Here is a 26,222-nt window from a genome sequence, read left to right on the forward strand (position 1 = left end):
ATCTACTGTGTTGCAGACACTAGTCGAGGAGCTGCAAGTATAGAAGAAAAGAAACACAAAAACATCCCGGCCTTCTAAGGTTTACATTCTAGTGAGGGACAGCACATAATAAAAAACACATAAACAATATAAATGAATAAATGTATCTCATCTACTTTTGCTAGATGGTGATAAAGACATTGGAGAAAAGGGAAAGGGGTTTCCAGGAAGGAGAAGATTGCTATCTTTAAAAGGGTTGACCAGGGAAGACCTCACACAGAAGATAACCTCTGAAGAAGGGCCTGAAAGGAGCAGGAAACTAGCCATGCTCTATTAGGAGAAGAGAGTGCCAGAGAGACGGAAGAGCACGTGCACAGGCTCTAAGCAGGGAGCTGGGTGAACCAAGGGAATGGGCAGGACATGAGGTTAGAGACCGGAAGGGATTGGGGAGATCAGGTAGGTCCTGGAAGGCCACTGTCAAGGACTTGAGCTCTTATTTGAAATGACATGATCTGACTTATGTTTTAACAGGATTACTTTGGTTTCTTCATTAAAACAAACTAGAAAAGTACAGAAGCATGGAGATGTCAGTCCAGGCAAGAGATGATTGGGGTGGGGGGTACATACAGAACCTCCTCGGTTATACAAATATTAATGGCCCCTCCAAAATGGAATTTCCAAAGGTTAGAACATCTGGTCACCAGATAAAATAGATAAGTGGTGTTTTCAGATAAGATCACTTTTTACCTATGATTACCAGAACTGAACAAAACAAAAGATGGGAATGCTGAGACAATACTCTTTTCTCCTCCATTTTTTTCAATACAAGTCAGGTAAGTGCATTTTAAAAACATAACATATCCTTTTTACCTAAAATTCAACCTATAAAAAGACTTTTGGAGCCAGAAAGCACCTTTCAGATTCATCTAGTTGAACAGCATTTTCTTCATTGAAATGATTTTAAAGCGTCAGCCTTAAAACCAAATGGGTTAATCAACACATTGTACACCTTAAACTTACACAATGTTATGTGTCAGTTATATCTCAATGAGGCTGGGGAAAAAAAAAGCAATGAGGAAAAGGCCCTGTAGGGGGCAAGGGCCCAGCTTTAGGTCATGCAGCAGGTGCAGGCCCGGCTAGAGACCCATCCCTGCACTGGTTGCAAGTCCTCTCCATTTTCATACAGAAATACCCTCTCACTGAGCCATGATAAGCCTCTTTTTCCAGGGGAAAGGGATGAATTTGTTTCTCAAATCAGTGTTAGAAAGAGCCATCCCCTCTCAGACCAATAAAAAGAATAATTCTGTTGATTTTTTCATGTGTAATTTCACTGAGTAGAAAGTATTACTTTGAAAAATGACGACAAATCTTGTGGGGTTTATATAAATAACACCCCCCCATCACATTTCTCAATGGAACCACAATCAGTTATCACAGAGCTGTTCTCAGAGTAAGGAATGGTTAGATATTCTCAACCAATGTTTAGGTAAAGAAAAGCAGGCATTTCTATTTACCCTACTTGTTTTCAATGAGTTTTACTATGATTTTCATTCCTTATGGTACTGGATTTATTTGAGCACATTAAGAAGAAGCAAAGATTATTCTTCCTAATTTCAAGTAATTTTAACTCTTTTTAATTACCACATACCTACTGTATTAAGTGGTTTATAGAAACTAAAACAGAAATGGTCTCTATGCTTAAACTTTAGTCAGGATTTCAAGTTTTGTTCATTTAGATGAAGGTCCTTTTCTCCCAGCCCACAGTGACCACACCAGTTATTCAGCACTGATACCTGTCTCAGAGCCAGAAGTCTTTTTCTAAGGGAAATGCAGACAGTCATTTCCTCCTTCAAAATGATATTATTTACCTGAAAAGCAAACAAACAAAAACTTCATACATACCACTCCAATTTTTAGCCATCTTGAACATATTTGCAGCTCTGGTATACATTTCACAAGCCTCTTCTATTCTCGTGTTTCCTCTAAGAAAAATTTTAAAACGAGGTTAAGTTTTACCATAATAACCAGCCATGTCCCTAATCCTCCCGCCCTCAAATCACAGACATTTAATAGGCACTTACTATGTGCCAGATAAGCGTAACAGAATCTTAACAGCTGCTCAAAGGAGATGATATTATCTCAGATTTCCAGATGAGGCATATGAAAGTAAGATCACATGGCAAGGATACCACATAACTGAGACTCAAATACAGATCTGGCTGACCCTACAGCCTACACACTTAACTATAGTCTTTTCCACACATGAAAACTGAAGTTTTATGTCAGTCTGAGAAATCAGAAGTACATTTTTCAAAGGAGATTAAATTGTGAAGGATAAAGACATCTTTACCTTGTTAATTTCCAAGAGTTTAGCAATATGTTTATTCAGACTTAAAAATAAAAACAAAACCTGAAGCCAGAGCATAGGAGAAAGCACTACGCTGTTCTACAGTTGTATTATCTGTTGGCTCTGGCAGGGGACAAGCCCTTCTCCAGCGTGGAAGGGGCCTCAAGGTCCAGCTCCTCATCCCAGGTGGAAATGCATTTTTCAACATCCTGAGAGATGTTGCCTGAATACATACTGTTCTGGAAAGTTCTTCACCAGGTAGGTGATTCCACTGATGGACAGCTTTAGCTGCTTAGAAATTTCTTCTCACATAAAGGCAAAAATAATCCTCTGTAACTTCCACCAGAGTTTTTAAATTCAACCTTGTTTTTACTAAGCTAAGGCCTCTCTATGAACAATATTTCTCTATCTTTTCTATCTACATCATAAACATAAAATAACCAAAGAACCAGCACAAAGTAGACTGTGCAGTACACATAATGAAGAACTCAGAGCAGAGTATGGACATAAGGACTAAGAGACAGGAGAGGTCAAGCCTGACCCTCGGAGAGTGGGCACGATATGAATATGCCAGGAACTCACATAGCCTCCAAGCTTGAGCAGAGGGGCATGCACAGCTTTGAGTTCCAGCGCAGCGGGCCTGGGCATACTTTTAGGCCCAGGTGTGACTCTCGCATTAGGCAGTTAACTACTAATTGACCCTAGGCTAGTTCTTTTTTTTTTTTTTTTGTGAGGAAGATCAGCCCTGAGCTAACATCCACGCTAATTCTCCTCTTTTTTTTTTTGCTGAGGAAGACTGGCTCTGAGCTAACATCTATTGCCAATCCTCCTCCTTTTTTTTCCCCCCAAAGGCCCAGGAGATAGTTGTACGTCATAGTTGCACATCCTTCTAGTTGCTGTATGTGGGACGCGGCCTCAGGATGGCCCGGGAAGCAGTGCGTCGGTGCAAGCCCAGGATCTGAACCCGGGCCGCCAGTAGCGGAGTGCGAGCACTTAACCGCTAAGCCATGGGGCCGGCCGTAGGCTAGTTCTTTAACTTGTTTGGGCCTCCGTTTTTGCATGTGTAAACTGAGGATAATATGACCTATATTTCTGGGTTATTATGAAGATCAAAAGAAAAAATCCATACACAGTTTGCAGTGCAGGGCTTAACCCAGATTAGGGACTCAATCACGATGGTTATTATAATTATGTATTGAAAGCATAAAAACTTTTGGGAATATTTGTACATCTGATAAGGGACTTGTCTGATAAGGGGCTTATATCTAGAACATATAAAGAACTCCTACAACTCAATAATAAAAAGACTAATGACTCAATTAAAAAGTGGGCAAAGGATCTGAACAGACATTTCTCCAAAGAAAATATACAAATAGCCAATAAGCACACGACAAGATACTCAACACCACTAGGCATCAGGGAAATACAAATCAAAACCACAAATGAGATACCACTTCACTCCCACTAGGACGGCTAGAATCAAAAGACAGATAATAACTAGTGTCAGGAAAGATGTATAACCCAGATGTATAATCCTCCTACACTGCTGGTACAAATGTGAAATGGCACAGCCGCTTTGGAAAACAGTTTGGCAGTTGCTCAAAGAGTTAAACATAGAGTTACCACATGACCCAGCAATTCCCCTCCTAGGTACACACTCAAGAGAAATGAAAACACTATGTCCACACAAAAACTTGTATACAAATGTTCACAGTAGCATTATTCACAATTGTCAAAAAGAGGAAACAACCTAAATGCCCATCAACTGATGAATAAATATGGTATACACATACAATGGAATATTATTGGACAATAAAAAGGAATGAAGTACTGATAGATACTACGACATGGATGAGCCTTGAAAACATGTTAAGTGAAAGCAGCCAGTCACAAACGAGCACATACTATATGATTCCATTTATGTGAAAGGTCTAGAATAGGCAACTTTATAGACAGAAGACAGATTAGTGGTTGCCTAGAGCTGGGAGTATTAGAGAAAAATGGAGACAGAGGAGGGTATAGTTTCTTTTTGGGGTGATGAAAATGTTCTAAAATTTATTGTTGTGATGGCTGGAAGCTCTGTGAATATGCTAAAAATTACTGAATTGGACACTTTAAGTGGGTGAATTGTGTGGTATGTGAATTATATCTCAATAAAGCTATATCTCCTTCCCCCCAAAAAACAACTGTGGGGGCTATGTCACACAGTGAATGACAGGATGGCAACAAATCACATCAACGATAGTGTCAGAATAGCCACAGCCTTCTCTCATACCTTCACGTCCCTTTTTCACAACTTCAAATTTATATATTAAAAAAAAAAAAAAAAACAATTAGCTAATTTCCCCAATGGAAAATTCCTAACATGAGAAAGTTTTCAACCTTAGTCATAGCTCCTTAAAGCTAACAAAGGTTTGCCACTTTCTTGTGTCTTCTTTTTCTTAAGTATACCAGGAATCTTGAACTGTAATTATAGTGCAAGCATTCTTATTAAAGGTTTCCAAATAAAACTAGCTGAATTAAAATGTACTCTATCCTATTATTTTCAGAGACAGATTAAGCTAGGAATAATAGAACGCCTACATTACGCTAGGTTTTATGCTGGATACTTCCACATACAACAACCATGAAAGACTGTCTCCATTTCACAGCATCTGGTGGTCAACGGTTTATCCTAGGTCAACCAGCCAAGGTCAGTGGCGGAGCTGACATCTGACTTCAAGTTCAGTGATCTTTATATAAAAATAATGAATGAACCCTGCTAGACTCAAGACCCTCCCCTCTACTAAAAGAGAATCACCAGAAGTATTTTCATTTTAAAAGCACTAGAGAAACTCACCTTTCATAAACAGAACATAACTTTAACAATTCACGAAAAAATGTACTTTTGACATTACTCCAAATGCATACTGTGTTATATATTGTGACAGTTAATTTTTATAAGTTTTAAGGACAAATATTCAGAATTCACATTCAAATAATTCAACTGATTGTTATCCAGAGCCCCCATAGTGAAGCAGAAGATCTTTGAAAACAGAAACAAGTTTCTGTGAGGGAATCTACATTATAAAGTGATACAATGTAAGTACATGACACTAAATTGAGCCAAATTATTTTGGGGAATTATGGTATCCTCACCTTGAAGAACAGAACACTTTCTTTACCATGAAAGAAAACTGTCTAAGAATCACCAGCCTGCATAAGAACCACCACCACCACCACTCCTGCACCCCAACCCCCGCCACAACCACGACCACCACAAACTCCCCCTCCACCACGCAGCCCCAGCTGACCCCACCACCCCCACCAATTCTAGGGGCAAGGCCAACACTCCCGTTTTCTTGGCCATGCTTATTCAGGAAACATTCACTGAGATCAATACGTGCTAGAAAACACTAAGAAAAGAAAGTTTTTGCCCACGAGGAGATCAGAATGCTGAGGAAAGAATATTAAACTTCAGGGTTGGAAAAAATGTGAGAGTGTCCAATCCGTACCATGTTCCATTGAGGAAACCTGGTCAGAGCCACAACATGTCCCATCAGGAGCAGGTGAACAGCAGAGCTGTGCCCTTGAGCCTGGTCTGCAAGTCCCTGCCTCTCTTCACTATCCCATCCTGCCTATTCCCATTTAGGTGCCTGAGGGGTAGGGGGGTGGAGGGGGGAATCAACCCAAGAGAATTATAGCCCATTTTTTTCAATGAGCTCAGATGACTTAGACAAGTCACTGATCTTTTACAAACTAATTAATCCTTGGGGCGGGCCCCATGGCTGAGTGGTTCAAGTTCTGTGGCTCTGCTTTGGTGGCCCGGGTTCACTGGTTCACATCCTGGGCGCAGACCTATACGACTTGTCAAGCAATGCTGTGATGGTGACCCACAGACCAAAGAGAAGAAGACTGGCACAGATGTTAGCTCAGGGACAATCTTCCTCAAGTAAAAAAAAAAAAAAAAAAAAGAGGAAGACTGGCAATGGATGTTAGCTTAGGGCAAGTCTTTCTGAGCCAAAGAACGAAAACAGAAAACAAAATTAATCCTCAAATAATCAGAAGTCTTGCTTTTAAAATTGTTGATGGGAGTGAGACAGGCACCAGCCTAATGAAATAGGGTTGTCTATTGCTAAGGCCCCTGGCCTACCAAGATAAGGCCCCTAATCAATCGGCAAGCTAAGAGAATCAGAGAGAGACCACCAAGATCCACCTTCCACAGCCTCCGGACTTTCCTGGGCTTATGCACGCACCCTAGCACCCAGGAGTTGGCTGAAGGTGACCTTAGCCCCATTACTGTAGTAAAAATCACACCCAGGGGTGGAGAGCTAGCATGCTAATGATACGTGCAACACATGTGGCGGCATGTCAAACAGCACAAGCGCAAGCACAACCCCACCTCTACACACCATGACAAGGCACTCCTCCCCAGCCTTTGCCTAATAAAAGCCCCACAGTCCGGCTCCCTAACAAGATGGTCACCTGCCCCTTTCCTTTCCGCACCGTCTCCCTTGTGCCTCCCTTGTACACAAGCTAATAAACTTTTACTTTTCTACTCCCATCTCTTTTTGCCATCTCTCTTGATTTCTATCCTGGGGGACAACAAGAACCCAATGCGCTGGTAACAGGAGGAGGGAGTCTTTAAAGTAGATTTCGTGAGGACTAACAGCGCACACACACATCACGAGATGTTCCTGAAAGAAAAGGTGACGACTGCAGAGAAAGAAAGCTGCTTCTAAAATCACAACACAGTAGAGTAGAAATATAAAAAGCGACAGTGACAGTGCTGTGATGATGTGAAAGCAGAACTAGAGACAAAACTCAGCTCTATCATCAGAATACCCTGAAGGGATGTCAAACTATGTCAAAGGACTGAACACAGGGATGGATCATTTTAGCAGTGCCCAGGACCCTCAGGGGAAAACCCCATCAACTACTCGAGCTCCTTCTCATTATTTACACTTTAGCCACTAGACTGATGCTCTGAGGAGAGGGACCAGCACAGGGCCTGGCACGCAGGCCTCAATAACAATGCTGATTGCTCAGTGTCTGGACAGAAGAAACTATCCACATTATAGTTTTTAAAAAGTTTTCACATGTGTCACTCAAAGCAAGCAAATACATTTAGAAAGCGTCCAGAAAAGGAACGAAAATTTCAAAATCTGTTTAAAATACCTCTACCATTAAAGGAAACATTGTTTCTCTACTCATAACACTTCTGACACCAAATATGTGGGTTTTCCACACCAAGATATTCTCCAATTCCCTGTGGTCACCAGCTAGGTATCCTACAATTAAATTCAATTCTGACACTAACTACCCACAATTACCGCAGACGCCACAGGTTAACGGCTCAGTCCCACAAGACTGCCCCCACTTCAGATGCCAATCACAAGTAGTGAGTTCCCGTGATACTCACATATCTAACTTGGCTACAATCAGGGGTTCCCACCAGACCCTCCTCAGATTCAATAATTTGCTAGAACAGCTCATAGAACTCAGGGAAACAATTTACTTACGGTTACCGGTTTATGATACAGGATACAACTCAGGAATAGCCAAATGGAAGAGATGCACAGGACAAAGTATGGAAGAAGGGGCACAGAACTTCCATGCTCTCTCTGGGCACACCACCTCCCGGCATCTCTCTGTGTTCAACAACCCGGAAGCTCTCTGAATCCCATCGATTAGGGGTTTTATGGAGGTTCATTACGTAGGCATGATTAATTAAATCATTGGCCATTGGTGATTAACTCAACCTCCAGCCCCTCTCCGCTCTTGGGAGGTTCGGGGACCGGGCTGAGTTCCAACACTCTAACACAAGGTTGATTCCTCTGACAACCAGCCCCTATCCTGAAGTCATCAAGGGACCCAGGAAGAGTCACCCCATGAGCATAAACTCAAGTATGCTTATTATATTATTATAAAGAAGCTGGTTATGAATAACAGAAGAAGCTTCTCTCAACCTTAGCGCTCAGGATTACAAGGGTTTTAGGAGTTTTGTCCCAGGAACTGGGGATGAAGAACAAATATATATTCATTATATCACAACATCACACTCATATGGAATTGTTTGATCCCTAATATCATTTTTTTACCCTCCATAAGCAACTAGTTTTCATCTGATACTTCATTTTTGTAATCTCCACAGTCTAAAATCTTGAAATTTTTCTAGATAAACTTACCCTTTCAAGATTATTTTATTTCTAGGTTTAATATACTTATAAACACTCCAACTTCTTTCATGTGATGCAGGAAGCAGAGATATCTGCAGCAGGGGAGATACAGAGGCCCCAGAGAGAGACTCTTCAGAGAGCTAATTTGAATTCTTACACCAAATGCCTGTAACCACTAGATTGAGGTCCTTCGTTTTTTCACAAACCAGTAGCAGGAAGCGCTTAGCGGCAATGATGCAGGCTTTGGAGTCAAACTACCTGCAAACATTGATTAGCTGCATGCTCCCAGGACAGAGCAGGCCACTCCTCCAAGCCTGAGGGAAATCCCACCAGAGCAGCCTGCAGACTGAACAGGGGGAATGCAGTCTCAGTGCTCTCTGTCTTGGACCCTAGCATTCAATTTTCTAAGAACTTCTCGTTTTATTTCTGCTTATTTAAGAAAAAAATAGTCATAGATTCTCAGACACAGGAAACAATTGGAGACATTTAAGGAATGCCTGACAAAAGTATCTGTGTTTAAGCATAATGTCCTGAAATGAAGTTTATGAGAACAGGTAGAGCAAAGAAAGCTAGCTGGACTTTATTTTAATAATTGTTCCAGTGCCTCAACTTGATATGGGGAGTCACCTTGCTTATAGGGGGGAGATATTTATAGATAGGAACTATTAATAAAACAAACCAAAATACTTAAATACAACTAAAGCTAAGAGTACTAATTATTGGATAAACTCAGAAATGACTCACACATGACTTGCCAAGGTAAGTTTTTATATTTAATTTGAAGTTTAAAAAAAATTCAATCTTTAAATTGAATTTCAATCTTTAAAATATACTGACGAGACTTGTGATTCCCATAGAATAATGGTAGCTGCCTAAATACAAACTTGTCCACACATCCTCCAAAACCATACAGATCAATAAGCAGCAGATACAACCCCCAGTAATCCATGTTGACAGCAAAACTAGAAGACAGAACTCAACAACACTCTATTTAAATATAACTAGAGAAATAAAAACCCCAAACTAGCAGAGCCGGTGACACAGCCCCCCGCCAGAAACGAGGAGGGGATGCCTGGACACAAGAGGGGGTGCGGCAGGGTCCTAACAGCAGCAGCTCACGTGGAGCAATACCTCAGCAAGGAAGGGCCACAGAGGGCCTGAGCATCAGAGGAGAGGTGGAAGGGGGGTTTGGCCAGAGGTGGCAGTCTCCAGAAGACACTGCTTCTCGGGGAGGAGGAGGCCTGGTAGTGAAAGGAAAGAAAGCAAGTGGTGGAAATAAACTAAGAGTCTTACTGAAACAAAGTATCACAGAACTGGAAGTCATATCAAGCTCCTATCCACCCCCCATGACACTATTCGTCACAGAAACTGCACTTAATAGTACAGATGTGGGGATGCTGAGTCTCGAGTTGAAAAAGAATTTTCAGACACCAGCCGCTCCTTCGTGCACCTTTCTTTTGTGTTCAGCATGGGGACAGGACCCATGGGCAGTAAAGAGCTGTGGTGCAAGAGTCTGTGCGGGGCCGTTACATACGATTTTAGCTATTTTACTACTCTATAGAAATGTCAAAGGAAAAAGTATCAGGTGATCTGGTTAGCCTCAAAGATTAGGGCATGGGGGTGGATGAATGAGATGTGCCCTTGCATTCCAAGGTACGATACGCCTCAAGGAACACATGGGCAGGAGATTCAACTCACTGATCACTTCCTGAGGTAAATGCCTTCGCTCCCAGCCAGAGGCGATTGAGTAAGTAGGGGCATTCGAGACTGTCTCATGGAAATTGTGTAATGAGTCACAAACAAGATTTTGGCCATGTCAGTACCAACAGAAGAGAGCATTAAAACTAATAAACCTGTGAAGCCACCCAAACCCTTTGTGAGCGAAACTGGGAACTCTTTCCCTGGTCTAACAGGCGAATCTAGCAAGCAAGGCGCATAGGCTTAAAGTCAGTACAGAAATCCATGCTGTACTGTGAAGCAGCCTTGCAGGCCTCAAAAGCCTGTGTTAGAATGACCTTGCAACTCCATACCTCATGACTGAAGACGCCAGCTGGAGAGATCCACAACAGGAAAGATAAAGGGTACGTTGCTCCCACATTTCCCAGCTGCATTTCTTAGAGATTGAAGGAAAAAGTAACGACTCTGGTCCTTGCCTCCCTCCACACGTAGAGAACACCGACATTCCAAGCCTTGTTTGACATACAACCAAAAAGCTCTTGTTCATGTTCTCTTTAACGTTTATGGCTATTAGATGTGTAAGCCCTTTCCTGCACCGACACTACTTAGTTAAAAAGTATATAAACCGCACTCAGATCTGTAGACCTCGGAGCAGGTCCTCGGAGCAGTTCCTCAAAACACTCGGTAGTCGAGTTCCTCACTTTGATTATCAAATAAACTCCTTCAATCAACCTCTACCCAGACTCTTTATTTCAGTTGATACCCTCATCTCCCATCATAGAAACACATGCTCACGAAACTCTAAATTAAACAGAAAAAGGCAAACAGCATCCATACAAAACTACTATATAAGAGGAATAAAAATTTTGTAGCTGACAAAAATATGCTTCCTGAAACAACCAGAAGGCAGAGGAAAACAATCCCATATAATCTAAATATTATTAAACAAACATTTACAGATATGAAACTGTCACCAACTAGGCACCTGGAGAAACTCAAGGGTGCACTTGGAAACAATGAACTGTTTCTCCACCTTAATTTCTTTCCTTTGGTATGTTAAGGAGATGTAACCACCAACATCCTGAAACTGACCAAGCCTCACCACAAGAGCTATGCCCATGACCTTTACCTTACCTTTAATGCTAAGATCTCTCCAGGAGGAGCTTAGGCCTCATTATGTGGAAGCATGTTCTCCAACTGAGCCTGTGCAAGCGAATACCCGCCTCTCCCTTTTGAATATTCATTCCCCATCTGAAATAAAAGTTCCTGCTTCCCTTTGTTCCAGGACATCATGACTTGGGAAATGACTCCTCATGGCCTCCTATTTGCTGCAAATACACTTTACTTTGTGAGACAACTTCCACTGGTGTAGAGTCTTATTTAACTCACCAGGAGGCGAGCCCACATGGTTCAGTAACAAAACTACACCATAAGTCAGAAATTCAAAACTCAGAATGGAAGAGCATGCAGGGAGCTAGAATATGCCACCTCAAAACATGCCATTTTGACATAAGGATTATTTTGAGCTGGAGGCAAATGAGAATCAGCAGATGCAGAAAGACACATTCTCAGTGCTCCCTGTATCTGATTAAAAGCAGAAACTTCTGAGAAATGAGGACGGCCATTAATCTGCTCTCCTGGGGAAGTTTTATGGTTATGAAGAAGACCGAAAGTTGGCACCGAGATGGACCTGCACAAACAAACCTTCTTCCATTTGTTTCCCACAGTTTGCTGCCTTTGGAAGCCTAAAACTTTTTGTCTTGACACTTCTCTACAAATGTACTGTTTTTGTTAAGATGCTATATAAGCCCAAGTCCTAACCACCCCTTTGAGATATGCATCACTGCAAGTGTTTAATAAACTGTTTTTCTCTTGTTAATCTGTCTTTTGTTGGTCTAACTTGTAGGACCCCAACTACCGAGGAGAATCTCGGACAATAGAGGAAAAAGGTTAAGTTTTTCCTCCCCTACATGCACAAAAAATAAAGCAATGAACTCTTGTTTCAAATTCGAGGAGGAAAGAAAAAGACAAAATCACCTCAGAAATGAAATCTTAGCTGTAACATATGTATCGGGAGAACAGATTCTACTGATACTGAGGAGAAAAATGAAAAAAGTCAAGAGGGTGAAAATGAAATAGAGGAGGAAAAAGGATCAGAGAAAATGTGATATAGAAGATGGGCAAAGAACCAATATCCATGTAATTGGAGTCTCTAAAGAAGAGAGGAAAAAAAGCCATTGAAACAATATTTAAAACAACAATCTCCAAAAATTTTATGGAAACAATGCTGGAGGAGGTCATTGAGAGGACATGACCACCAGCTGACCTGTGAGCCCCATTCAGGTAACTGGAGGCTCCTCATTCCTTCCTGCCCTTGGAATGTGCATTCCACTTGCCTTCCCCGTGCTAGAGGCTGCCCAAGGACACAGCCTTGAGATAGTAAGGTGTAGTTGAGACCACATGGATAGTCTAAGTGACTGGACCTCAGTCTGGCAGGCGCGTGTGGAGATCTACTCGTCTTGTGGCCGTCCAAGACAAGCCTCATAAATAAGCGCCCTTGCTTATTAAAACTGCCACCTACCAGTCTGGAGTGGTTTGCCTCTTTCTTTGGTTTCTCCTGCCCTCAGTGTACGGGGACTAGTTTCAGATTACACCGGGTAAACTCTCCAGGCTGCAAACTAACAAATAGAAAATCTGAATCTAAATACTGAAAGGACCTATCATGTACTGGGAAAACTGACCCAGAATGGTCTACTGTGAACACAGCCTAGTCAGATGATCAGATTTTATAAAGAAAGAAAACCTTTTTGCCAAGTCACTTACAAAATGAAGAAAATCAAGTAAGCATCAGACTTCAACAGCAACATACAAAGGAAGAGAAAAGAGGAACAACATTTTTCAAGAAACTCAAGGGGAAAAAAAATGTGAGCCAAGGATTATTTAGCCAGCCAAGCCATCCATTATCCACCATTGATAGAAACAAAAACTCAAGGAACACAGCACTAACTTCCAACTAAGAGATGACTAGGAAACATCAGTAAAAAGACTAGTGGTGGTAGCACTGAATATGTTTTATTATAGATCCAAGACTAAAAAAGGAGAGATGAGGCTAGAAAAATAATGCAAAAATGTTTTTTATGACAAAGTACAAATTACTTAACCTCCTCCTCCCACCCTCCCCCCGCCACACACACACCTTGGAGAAAGGGGGAAGAAGAACATGCTCACTGACTAACACACAGGTAATGAGTGTTTTCCAGAACAGACAAAATACTAGGTGCCTAAGTAAAGAAAAAGAACTAAGCACATTAAAAAAGATTCATAGTATAATGGTAACCAGTAGAACAAAAATATAAAATTTCCAAAATAAAAAGCAAAGAGATCACATGAAGAAAAACTGCAAATAAAATGTAATATACATAATATAAATACATAATAAATATATAACAAAGATGATAGAATTAAAAACCAATCATATACCAGTCATACCAATAATATAAATGAGCTGAAGATTTTTAGATTTGCTCACAAAACAAAGCCCAACTCTGTGCTCAATACAAGAAATTGAGAGAGACAACTAAAATAAAGCTTTTCTGAAAGGCTTAAGATAGAGAGATGGTCAAAAGTATACCAAACATATCAACCAGCTTTTGTTAGGTTTGTTGCGGCCAAAAACACCCCAAAACTTCCCAAAGGCTCCTCTCTTGCTCACTTTACCTGTTATAGCAGGCTGGTTGTGACTCTGCTGGTTCTTTCTCCATGGTCATCCTTCTCTATTCTGGAACGCAGCCCCAATCTGGGACGCACTCCTCTTATGATCAAGAGAAAAACACCACGGCAGAAGCACAGGATGGTCCCTGCAGCTCAGATAGAGCCCGCACTGCTTCCACTCACACTCCTCAGTCAAAGTCAATCATAAGCAAAGACGGACTCAATGGGGAGGGGAAGTACACTCTCCCAGAGCTGGGCAGCACAGGTCACCCGGCAACTGGCAGAATGTATAATCCTCTTACATAATACAGTCCTACAGCAGACAAATGCAAATAATAAGAAAGCAGGGACTGCTACTCTGGCATCAGACAAGGCAGAATTTGGGCTCAAAAGTATCAAATAAGATAAAGAAGTTCACTTCATAATGCTAATGATACAATTCATAATGAAATTATATTAGTTGTGAATATCTATGTACCAAAACACAGTAGCCATCTTTATAGAACAGAAACTACAAGACATGCAAAAAGACAGAAATACACTTATAGAAGGAGACATTAATATACCTCTTTTAGTCCAAAGCAGGTCAAGTGGACAAAAAATAAACACAGACATCAAAGACCTAGACAATATAATCAATAACTAGATCTTAGGGATCTCTATTAAGTCATACACTCTGATAAGAGAAAATCCAACTTCTTCTCAAGGGCACATGGACCATTCATGGACACCAATCATATATTAGGTGGCAAAGAAGACCTCAAGTAAGTTCCCTGATTATAATGAAGTAAAACTAGAAATTAATAGTAACATACAAAAAAGGCCCTTCCACCTGGAACAATACCCTCAAACAACTCGTAGGTCAAAGAGGAAGCCAACTAAAATAAAAACACTATATATCAGGATCTATGGGATATAATTAAAACATTAATACAATTTTAAAGGCGAATTCATCCATGAATACTTGGATCCATATAAATAAAACAATGCAAATAGTAAATTAAATACCATCCCCCATTACCCCCAAGAAAGCCAGAGGGAAAAACAAAAGAAAGCAAAAAAGGTAAAAGCAGAAATTAATAAGGCAGAAAACTAGTAGAACTAATAAGTCAAAACATTAGTTGTTTGGAGAAAAAGAATCAAAAGAATCAAGAAAAGGGAAAAGCACAAATACAAAAGAAGTCACAAGAGGGAAATAACTACTTAAATAAAGAACTTTTAAAAGTCATAAAAGACTACTTTGCACAATTCTGCAAATAAATTTTAAAACTTGGATGAAATGAATAATTTCCTAGGAAAATGCAATTTACCAAAACTGACCTCAGCAGAGAAAGTGTAAACATTACAAATTCCAGAGAAAAAAAGAGAAACTTATCAAAGAAATACCCACCAAAAATCCTGAGATAGTTTCATATAAAAGGATTTTACTTAAACCTTCAAAGACCAGGGCACAAGAAAAAAGAAAAACTTGCAAATTCTTTTCATGAGGCACCTTTAACATCAATACTTCAATCTGATGAAGACTATACACAAAAGAATTATAAATAAAAGAATCTGAAATAAAATATTTAAAAACAGAATCTGATAGCCAATTAAAAAATAAAAAAAACATTATAAATCCAAAAGAGTTATTCACGGAATGCAAGGACAGTTCAATATCAAGACATCCATTAATTAACATATGAATAACTAAGGAGAAAAATCATGTTTATCTCCACAGGTATTGAAAAGACCTTCAAAATACAACTCTTCATTCAATCTCTAATGAAAACACCCATTAAAACAGGAATTGACAGATGCTTCCTTACCTTGAAAAAATACTTTAATTCAAGAAAATATTGATCCATTAATTTGTTAGATTTTAATCAAATTACCATTACTTATAATAAGCTCCATTTAAATACAGAAATGGTTAACATTCTGAAATTCTACTTCCCAAGTTTCCTTACTGAACTCTAAGTACCAATCACTGAAAATTCTTTGCAGGTACAAAAGCTTTGCTGATTTTACCACCTAATCAAATGAACACCAAGTGAAAGCACAAGGACAGAGTATGAAGTCTCCTATCCCTAGAATGATCCTGTGTCCTGGTTGCATGGACACTCTTGGTTTATACCCATTTTCTTGGCATCTCAAAAATATCCCAGTTTGGACAATATATTCATGGCCACTCTATAACTTACAGAAATAGGGAAATATCTGAAAAAATTTGAAAGTAGAATTAGAGGTTTAAATATGTTATTTACATATAAAAGGTAATATTCAGAGATTGAGAATTAGGTAAAGGAGAAAATGCAAGGCCATATAAGCTTCACCATTTTTAGCAGAATTGATAGATACTGTCTAAAATTAATAAATCAGGAAGTGTTACCGAACCGTGTTCCTTTCTGCCCATCACCTGGAAAGCCAAACACTGAGACGATGGGATTGCAGCAGACAGAGAGTTTTAAGCACAAGGCAGCCAAGTGAGGAAGAACGAGTCTCAAATCCGTCTCCTCAAAAAATGGGGACTCAGGGATATTTATGGAGTAGGGGGCAAGGTGGTCTGAAATGTGGAGATAGATGATTGGAGGTGAGGAGAGGTGAAGTAATTGATGATCTGTGCAAGCGTAGTCAAACTTTATGCCTCCTCATAGGACGCATGTTCACAAAATGGTGGCATTAGCATAATCTGGAGTGGAATTTTTAGCCTCTTGACATCAAAAGGTCACTTATCGGGCATCTGTGAGGGCCTAGTTGATGAGTGGGTGGTCTCAACAGACCTGAACTGGACAAGGGGGTCCTAATTCCTGAAAAAGACCCATTACCATGGTGACCCAGGCACCAGGGAGATGTTATCTGTAGGAACCTAGTGGGAGTCAGCATATTGCCTAAGCAGCACAGCTAACAATGGGTGGGTGAACAACTACAAGCTATAATCAGTAACTGCAAAAAAGAAAAACAACTTTAGTTAATAGCTACCGAATCATCAATGGCTGTTTACTGGTTTCAGAAGTAGAAGTATTCTAAAATTATTTAGAATTATGGTGGTAACCATCAGAAGAATTAGGATGAAAGTTAGAAACAGTTACTTCTGGGGAAGATTTAGGACAGGCAAGACTGAGGGAAAATTGCACTTTTCAATTGAAACCCTTCTGTACTCCTTGCATTTTTCTACCCTGTGTAGCTGCTACGTTTATAATAAACACATATTTAAGTAAAACACAGAAGAAAGTGACATGAATTCCCCTTCACTTTGTTGCCTTTGCTCTTGAAAACTAAACAAAAAAGAGGAAAAAAAAATCAGCATTTGTATTAGCATGCATCCGCTCATTCTCTCCACCAATATTCACTAAGTGCCTAGTGCCTGCCACGCGCTGGGTGAGGTGCTGGACCACAGCCATAAAATCAGACCGGCTCCCAGGAGCTTACATTCTAAACCTACACACCACCACTGGGCGCTCCCTACCTCTTCTAAACAACTCTGCACCTCACAGGGCTCACAAGAATGAGAGCATATATGGTGAACAATGCAAAAATGCAATCAGAAAAAGGCCAATCTGGTAATAGTTTATCATTTGATACATAAACTGTAACTTGATACTAAAATTAGAAAACCAAATGATTATAATTAACAGTAATATAGCTGCGTAGCTTAATAAGCATTCTGACACCTCATTCAATCCTTACAACTCTGAAAAGCAGATTCTGTCCCCTTGCCTGTTTGAAAGCTGAAAACACAGAAGCTCCAAGTATGATTTACTTGGCCAGGGTCACAAAACTAGTAAATGAGAGAACTAGAGCCTGTATTTAGTCTTCCTATATATAATAATATATATTATTATAGTTCATTATATATGAAATAATTATCCAATATATAGGTTCCTCTATTTCTTAATTATATAATATATACATGAAATACAGTCAGTACATACATTTTCCTTATACTATACTACCGGTCTCTAAGTAAATTTGAGCCTAATGATTTTTTTAAAGTTCAATCTGCATTTGAGTATCTATCGTAACTGAGGAAGACCTAAATGCTTTATAAACGCTATTACGTGTCCCCACCATATTTTGGCAAAACTTAAACACAATCTTCATCGAAACAAAACTGAGTGAAGAATACTGATAATTAATGGCCTACAATGCTTAAGAAATAGTCCCAATTTTCACAAATAGCTAAGAAATTATAGATTCACAATTATTTCAAGATAACCCAATACAGCCTTTCATTAAATTTACTTTGACCCTGCCAGATTTATGGTTCTTCTATAAGCTTTGAGATTGGGGAACATTCAAAAGCAAGAGACGATAGCATTAACCATCCAGAACATCTTCCCACTGTCATTCTTAAGCTGCCACTCTCTTTGATGTGCACTGTGCAGGTTATCCCCAATCTGGTCTCCTAGTAACAAGATGGAGAGGATAGTGAGAGAGGCTTTCACAATTCACAACTATCTTAATGTCAGACTCAGGCCAGTTTAAGACAATATAGCAGTTCATTAAGATTCTAAATTAGAATTTGAAATTAACTACAAAATTTGATAGCTCATCGCTGGAAACAAATGAAATGAAAACCTATTCTTTTTGTGGCAGTTTTACTCTACTATGCTAAGCCCTTTAGAAAGAGGAAGTTTTAATTTAATTCCACAACTACAAAAACACAACACTGTCTAACAGTGGTTCTCGTGATGCTTTGGTCCCTCAGCAGCTCTTTTCCAGCAGGGGGGATTTGGGGAAGGAACACTGACATCTTGCAGACAAGCATGAGACCTGTGCCTTACACACAGAAGAAATACATGACTGACCCTTTCTCAGAAATATACAATGCATATTTTCATCTAATTTTACTGAAAGCAACACAAAAGGAAGAGCTACAGAAGAGTAGTGAGAATACAGTATTGCCACAAAACCAGTGTTGGATGGTGGATAAACACTGAGTGAAGGAGATGAATAGGTTTTAATCTGCAGTTAGGATGCTGAGAATGAGTCTGTGATCTGAAATATCTGCAATATGCTGAGCAGCTTTTAATGGCTGCCACAGCCTCAAAACAGCATCACCTGTCCTCTTGAAAGCACTAACTGGTCAGCTCTTATCAATATATGGGCTCAGATGATACCTGGTATGTATGTTACTTTGTTAATTCAGGAGTCTGACTCAAAGAGGGTCTACCATGGTTTAAATAAAGGATAACAAGTAGACGATTAGCAAGGAAAATTCTACAGCTAAGGAAATGGGGGCAGGGGAGAGTAACATGCATTCCAGCCTAGAAGGGTGATGACAGGTGCAAGTGACGCCACATACAACATAGGATTCTAAACATCTAAAATTGATACAGAATTTATCTTCCCATTGTAATTGACAGAGAAACTAGGCTTGGTTTTTGGCTTCAAATAATTATATAACACTATTAAAACTCACAGAACTCTGAGTATTCTTCTTCCCCAAGCTTTGCTGGACCCAAGTATTACTGAAAATAACACAGTCCTCCATAACACTTCATGGTACCAGGCTCTTTCGGATATTTTATTTCATTAAAAGACCAATGATCCAGTTCAAAAGGTCTTTGGCTCTGAAATCCTGGAAAAGTCAATCTATCTGGCTCTCTGCTTCCTTGATAAATAACTGAGGCTGACAATTTGGCTGAATATGCTAATTAATATTTCATAATCACCAGCTCCAACAGTACTAAACACTTCACAAGCATAAACTCACTGACCCCTCACTATGAGAAGAACTGTTATTACTCCCATTTTATAGCAGAGGGAATTGAGGCACAGAGAGGCTAAGTAACTTGCCCCGGGTCCCAAAGCTAGGATAATAAAATGACCTGCTATACCAAGGTCTGACCTAGGATGCAATAACTTTGCCCAAACTGAGTGTGAATGGTGAAGATGCAAGTCTTCTTATATGGCCTGTCAATGAAATAGGTGATCAATAGTCAAGGAGAAAAGAGACGGTTCTTTCAAAACAAAAAGGCTTTTCAAAATCCTTTTAGAATTATTGGCTCAAGATTTGGCCTAATTTCACAAAACCAACAACGCAACACCTCTTCACAAAAAGGAATGTTCCGCTGAAACAAGCATCAAGGACTGTAATGCCTTCCTCCTCTGTCTCTTCCAGGGAAGCACATCCTGGCTTGAAATACGCTGTGACATTAAGATCACCTCCTGGCTTGAGGTACCATAACACTCAATTTAATCTGAATAAATTTAAATGTTTTGTGAATCGGAGAAATAATCTATTTTTAAGGATAGCATCAAGATTAGGCAGCGTTCCTCATGTACTGTCATTACTTTGAAAGGGAAAGAAACTTAAAATTCACTGCTATATTCCAAACCACACATCACATGAGAAGTACGGAAACCAGCTGGGATAAATGCCTTCTGAGAGGTTCTTGAGGACAAGGACTCTTACGTTTATGCATCTTTGCAGCCCGTACTACTGTGCACTGCATGAAACCTGCATTTAAGCATTTCCAGCAGATGCATCAACAACTGTAAAGTATTATAACCAAAAGAACGAACGTGGCAAAAAAAGCAGGTTCCACGTTGAATTTGTACAGAAATAAAACTGTGTCTAATCATGGTATGGTTAAGTAGGGGCCACCGGTGCTTCTCAAGAACGAGAACACGCTCTTGGTGTCGACAGAGGATCTTTTGCTTTCAAAAGGCAAAACAAAAAACCACTACGAAATTTCTGTCTCTCATCCTAAACAGCTGAATCATTCATTCAACCGTCCATAATTCTTCCAACAACTGCCAGTGCAGGCTCTGCTTCTGGGGAAGTCCGAATTTAAGACCTTCCCTAGAGAGCACGGAAAAATTATAGAAAATTAACGGGATTCCCCCAAGGACGCTGCCTTCAACAGGCGCCGCCTCATCCATAACCAAATAGGAGGCCCTGGCCACGACACCAGTCTCCGGTGAAGGAAAAATACTATGCCGAGAAGACGCATTCGTTCACCCACGACAATTCACCAAATGCCCACTCGGTGCAAGGCACACGGCCCCTGACCGCTGGAACGGGGACGCCGCGGCCACTTGCCCCTCCGCGGGGACGCGCCCAGACGCCCCTCCGGCGCCCGCGGGGCCGCCTCACGACCCCCGACACCGGGCCCCGAGCAACGCGTCCAGCCGCCGCCAGAGGAACACCCCGGCCGGGCACGGCGGTGAGGGCCCGCGCACCCCCGGCTACCGCGGGCCCGCGAGGCCGGGGACCCCCGCACCGAGGGGGACAGCGCCGGGCCGAGGGGCTGGGGGGGAGCTCTGCGGCCCTGGAGGGTGTGTGGGGCTGAGGGCCCCTGGGGCGTTCTGCGGGCTCCGGGGGACCCCAAGGGAGGCGCGGGGGGCAGCCAGCCAGGGAGGGGCCCGGGACAGAGACCCTCAGGGCACGCGCGGTCTGGCGCTCACCCAAACAGCCCTCGGAGGAAGGAGTGGGAGGCCTTGACTCGCTTCTCAGCCTCCGCCATCAGCTGCACCGCCTCACGCTCCTTCCCCACGTTGTCCATGTCGCCGGCCGCCGCCGCCGCCAAAACCTCCTCAGGCGGCTTGGACGCGGCGTCCAAGGCTTCGCTCGCCTCTCGTAGCGGCGGGGAGCGCAGGCGCGGCGCGCGGCCTGACGGGATTTGTAGTCCCGGGTCTGGAGGCGGGGAGCGCAGACGCGGCCGCGCGGCCTGACGGGATTTGTGGTCCCGGGTCTGGCGGCGGCGAAGCTCGCCGGTCGACTACAGTTGCCAGCTCGCCGCAGAGCTGGGTGTGGTGGGAACCGAGCGTGGAGACCGCGGGCGCCCGGGGAGTGTGACCCTCTGTAGGGGTCCTAGGCCAAGGTAAATTTTAATCGTTTAGGTATGCGGGAAATGGAAAATGACCCCTGGCTTCCAGTAATCATCAACTCAAATACGCAGCATCACGTTGGTTCAAAAATCCCTGCTCGTCAGGATTGACACATGGCAATGGGATGGATGAGGAAACGGATAACAGACTGGAACGCTCAACCTATGCCCCAGCTCTGCAAAGGAGCTAAAGCAGCCTCCGAAAGCAATTTTATTAACCTTGTGATGCCCACGCACTCACCAGCAACAGCTCGCAGAAACAGCCATTTTTATCTCCCGAGCAAGACGTTTAAGAATATATCATTTTCGCTAGTATGAATTCAGAGTTAGTTTTCAGTCTCCCCATATTGTACCTTTCTGTCTCTCCTCTCTTCTTTGATTGTTAATGAGTTGCATTAATGACCAATCTACTCTTTTTATTGACTGAATTCTTTTCAATGGATGTGAGCCATTGAGCTCTCTTATCCTTTATATAATGGTGACCATAGAGAGTGCATCTCCTGGGATGCAAGTCCTGCCTGCCAGGAAGACGTCTAATTTTCTAGGAGAAGTATCCATAGATAGATGCCCTCGGGTGCTAAGGATTTCCAGGCCTGTCCCAGAGGGAGTTATTTTTTAATACAAACTCTAGACCATTTACATTGGCAATACTAAAGCAGAGGTGGTGAAGCAAATATGAAAATCACTGCCAAATGAGAACTTGTGACAATTTCAAACTATTAATAAATACACTGTGGGCTCTGGCACACAAAATATATCTAAGAAAATGAATCCTGTCTTTAGACAGCAAGGCAAGAGGGCCAACTCCTAGAAAGAAAGGTAACTAAAGCACGTGTCACAGAGTCCACGCATTGCAGGCACTCTAGAGAGAGAAGGAAGTCTCACATCTTCAGACAGAGTTTATTTACTCTTACTACATGCATTATTCTAACTTCCAAAAGCTATGTGTGTGCTTTTGGAGCAGTATGGGGGAAGAAGGAGGCAGAAAATTAAAGGTGGCAGTGATACTGAACCTCTTAATCTCAAGTTTGTGTGCCCAATGTGAAATAAGCCGAACACTCAGACACCAGTGCTTGGAGATGGAGAAAGTTTTATTTGAATGGGCCAAAGCGAGAAGGCAGGACAATGGATTCTCTCAGATCCACCTTTACAAAAGAAGAAAACAGGGGGTCTTTGTAGAGCTAAGAGGCTTGGCAGGAAGAATTTTAGAGAAACAAAGGGGAAATCCGTGTTTCTTTCACTCCAGATAAGTCTTTGGGCAGCCGGACTTCTGGGTGTCAACAGCAGCTGGGGCCTGGTTATCTGGTGATCGTAACCTCCTTAAAGACATTGTTTTTCTTCTGCAAGACAAGTTCATAAATCCTTGTGACCCTTGAGTCACCCCTCAGGTTAAACAAGAAAACAGCAAGTCAGCAAGATTAACTTCTTTTCATCTATGTCTGTGTTGGGAACAAGATCGAAGGGTAGTCATGTTCTTACTGAATATTTACAGTAACCCTCAGGTACCCGGCTTCAGCAATAAATGCAGGAGTAAAGAAATAAACTGCAAAAAGTGGACATCAGCATTTGAAAAGCAGAGCAGTCTATGGGGATTTAATGGAGTTGGGCCAACTTGAAAGCTCCTACGAGCAGCATCAAGATGTTGATTAAAGCAGTTCCCAAAGCTGGCTCAATGCAAAAACTCTAAAGGATGTTCAAGAAATACTGATTCCTAAGCCACCAGCTTTTTGTATCAGGATCTCCTGGAGTTGCGGTCTAGGAAGTGCACATATTAAAAAGAATTCTCCACCACTATTCTAAAGCATACAATTTTAGATTCTTAGATCTATAGTCAGCTTAAAAGGAGGTAGAATGGACTGTCTCCTCTAAGCTAGAACTTGCAACTAAGGGTGGCGGGAGTACATCTCGATGTTTTTGATATTTCTGGGTATTTCCCTCATTTTCTTTATCATGGGCACTCCTCCTGTTCCCCCAATCCAGGCTCAGTTGGGAGAAAAACTTCAAACCTTAATTATTGTGTACAGCGTGTGTTTTCTTCTCCCAGAGTCTAGGTGAGGGGATTTGGCAAAGCAGAGAGACAAACCTCACAGAATAAGGACCAACTAGGGGGACAGATGAGGCATTTTTGAAGGGTGAAAGAAAAGGAGACCTGCTCTGGTGTGGACCAGGGAGGGAGTGAGGCCCTCGAGTAGGAGCTGTCCAGGAGTAGATCGAAAGGACCTGTGGCCTACACATGTGCTGACCAGGATGGTGGCCACTTGCCACAGGTGACCATTTAAATTTAAACCAAATAATATGAAATAAGGTACAAAATTTTGTTCCTCAGTCACACTAGGCACATTTCAATTGCTTGATAGCCACAGGTAGCTAGTGGCTGCCATATTGGACTGCACAAATATGGAACATTTCTGTCATTGTACGAAGTTCTGGTGGACAATGCTGGCCTATACACACCTTGCCTTTCAATGGCTCTGGACACTTGGAAGAAAAGAGGAAAAAGGCTTCAGACTGCATTTCTGGGAAGATGAGCAGGAAAGGAGGTGCCTGCACCCTGAACAAGGCAGAGCCAAGCAGAACCTGCAGGCCTTTCCTTATGAGCAGATCAGAGTAGACACAAAGACACTCAGACTGAATGAACGCATGAGGTTAGATTGGAATGTCGAGTGTCCAACTACCCACCCTGAGAGGTGGCCTGCAAAGGCAAGGCTGAAGCCATTTGAGAACAGCCAGCTCTAAGAGAAGCAGGGTCAGAAAAGGACCCATGGGGAAAACAAGGTGTGGCCATCTGCGTGTGTTCATAGAAGGGGGTGTGGCATGCAGAGAGTCCTGTGTGGAGTTCGGCACTGCGAGAGAGTGCAGCAGGCACAAACGCAGTGTACCTCCAGGATTGCCTGGGCTGGCCTCCTGACTGGCTAGTGCAGATGCCTAGTGCACTGGGTGAATAACCGCCATGCAGCTGAGTGCAGCTGCTCACACTACTCAGGGTCCAGCAGCAGCTACCAGTTACTAAGGTCACTTAGTGTCACCCACCTCCCCTCCCTGTAATTCCAAAGTCAGTTGGAAACTGCTGATCATGACTAGCACTTAATATTCACATGCTTGCTGGTCCCAACTACTGTCACCTGCAATTCTCCTGGGGGTTCTCTTTGGCATTCCAGCCTGCTCTGCATGAACGCTGGAGGAGTAGGGGGATTAATTAGCTTTATTAATAGAGGAATTAATGCCTCTTTGTCTCCTGGGAGCAGCCCTCAATCAATGACTGTTGGGAAGTGGAAGGATAAATACCCATCTGGTGGGACAACTCTGAGGAATGTTCTATACTCTCTCTTAGAGGGCCCCAGTGGGAAGGAGCACCAGCTACCTACAGTAGAAGGTCGTTTGTTCTATACCCTTTATTGACTTCCTTCCTTTCCCTGCCCCCACACCCCACTGGTGCTGCCTGCTGATGTCACCTCCCGATAAATTGCTTTCTCTAGACTCCTTGTCTCAAGGTCTCCTTCTGGGAGGACACAAACTAAGACAGAGAGAGTATGCGCTGAGGACCAATAGGTGTGTTCTGGTCCCCATGGGCAGTCATGGTGTTCATTACATTACAGATTCATAGATTAGCATTCTCATCCATGGATAATTGTATACTTAGGGTTCTGCTTCCCCACTTCAACTTAGTGGTGTAAAACAACAGTCATTTATTAGTATTATCGCCTGTGGTCTTAGGGGTTTTAGGGACTGGGCTCAGCTGGGGAGTTCTCAGTCAGATGGTAGCAGAGCTGGGGCCTCCTCTTCCCGCACATGCCTGGTGCCTGGGATGAGAAGACTCAAAAGGCCAGAGCAGCCACAGATCCTCGCATCACTCTCTGGTCTCTTACATGGTGGCCCGGGCGTCAAAGGTGCTGGGGGGAGGGGGAGCCGGGTGGCGGGTGGATCACCTTTATGATCTAGTCTCCAAAGTTCTGAGCCATCACTCCTGCTTCCCTGAAGCAAATCACTCAGGCTCACCCATATTCAGGGGGTGGATCTCGAAGGGTTTACAGACATGTTAAAACAACCACAGTTAGGTTCAGGGGAGCCAGTTCCCACCCTGGTCCACTCCAGTTACATTGACAAAGCTGTGAAGCTGGAGTCTCCCTGTGGGGGCTGGGGAGCAGCCCCTTACCTCCAAGGGCCCTGGAGCCACGAGGGGCCCTGCCCGGCCTTCAGCTCCTCCTCCAATGACATCTCCGCCTCGCTTCTGTCTGCAAAATAAGAGTGGCTCGGAGGCAGCTGGACAAGGCCAAGTCTGTGCAGCGTGCTCCCCTTTAGAAGGCAGGGAAGAAAGGAAGCCATTCCAGTAGGCTCTTCATCCAAAAGCATAAAAGTAATGAATTCATGAAAATGAATGTTCTCCATTCCTGGTGTTGAGGTGGGGCTTCTGTACTTTGTGCAGCTTTAAGGACAGAATTTATTCACTCTGTTTACAGTGGTTCTTTTCCTTTTCCTCATGGACTTGCAAAACTCGAGAGCATTTGAATGGGAACTTCAGACAAATAATTAGAT

The 26,222-nt window shown here is 42.3% G+C and overlaps 1 protein-coding gene across 2 annotated transcripts in view; it reads right to left on the reverse strand.

Moving 5' to 3' along the window:
• NAPB (NSF attachment protein beta) overlaps positions 1-21,409 on the reverse strand; it is a 54,260-nt gene extending 32,851 nt beyond the window's left edge. Inside the window, exons 1-2 of one of the 2 annotated variants that reach the window (XM_058563345.1) lie at positions 21,268-21,409; positions 1,882-1,961 (exon numbers count right to left, since the gene is read on the reverse strand). In XM_058563345.1, coding sequence (XP_058419328.1) covers positions 1,882-1,961; positions 21,268-21,365 — 178 coding nt within the window. In that variant the 5' untranslated portion in view covers positions 21,366-21,409. Of the gene's footprint in view, positions 1-1,772; positions 1,848-1,881; positions 1,962-21,267 lie in introns of both variants that reach the window. The other variant, XM_058563344.1, reaches the window with a different exon arrangement.
• Positions 21,410-26,222: the final 4,813 nt, after the last annotated feature.

The sequence above is a fragment of the Diceros bicornis genome, chromosome 19 (assembly GCF_020826845.1).
Source record: "Diceros bicornis minor isolate mBicDic1 chromosome 19, mDicBic1.mat.cur, whole genome shotgun sequence".
NCBI classification, from domain to species: Eukaryota; Metazoa; Chordata; class Mammalia; order Perissodactyla; family Rhinocerotidae; genus Diceros; species Diceros bicornis.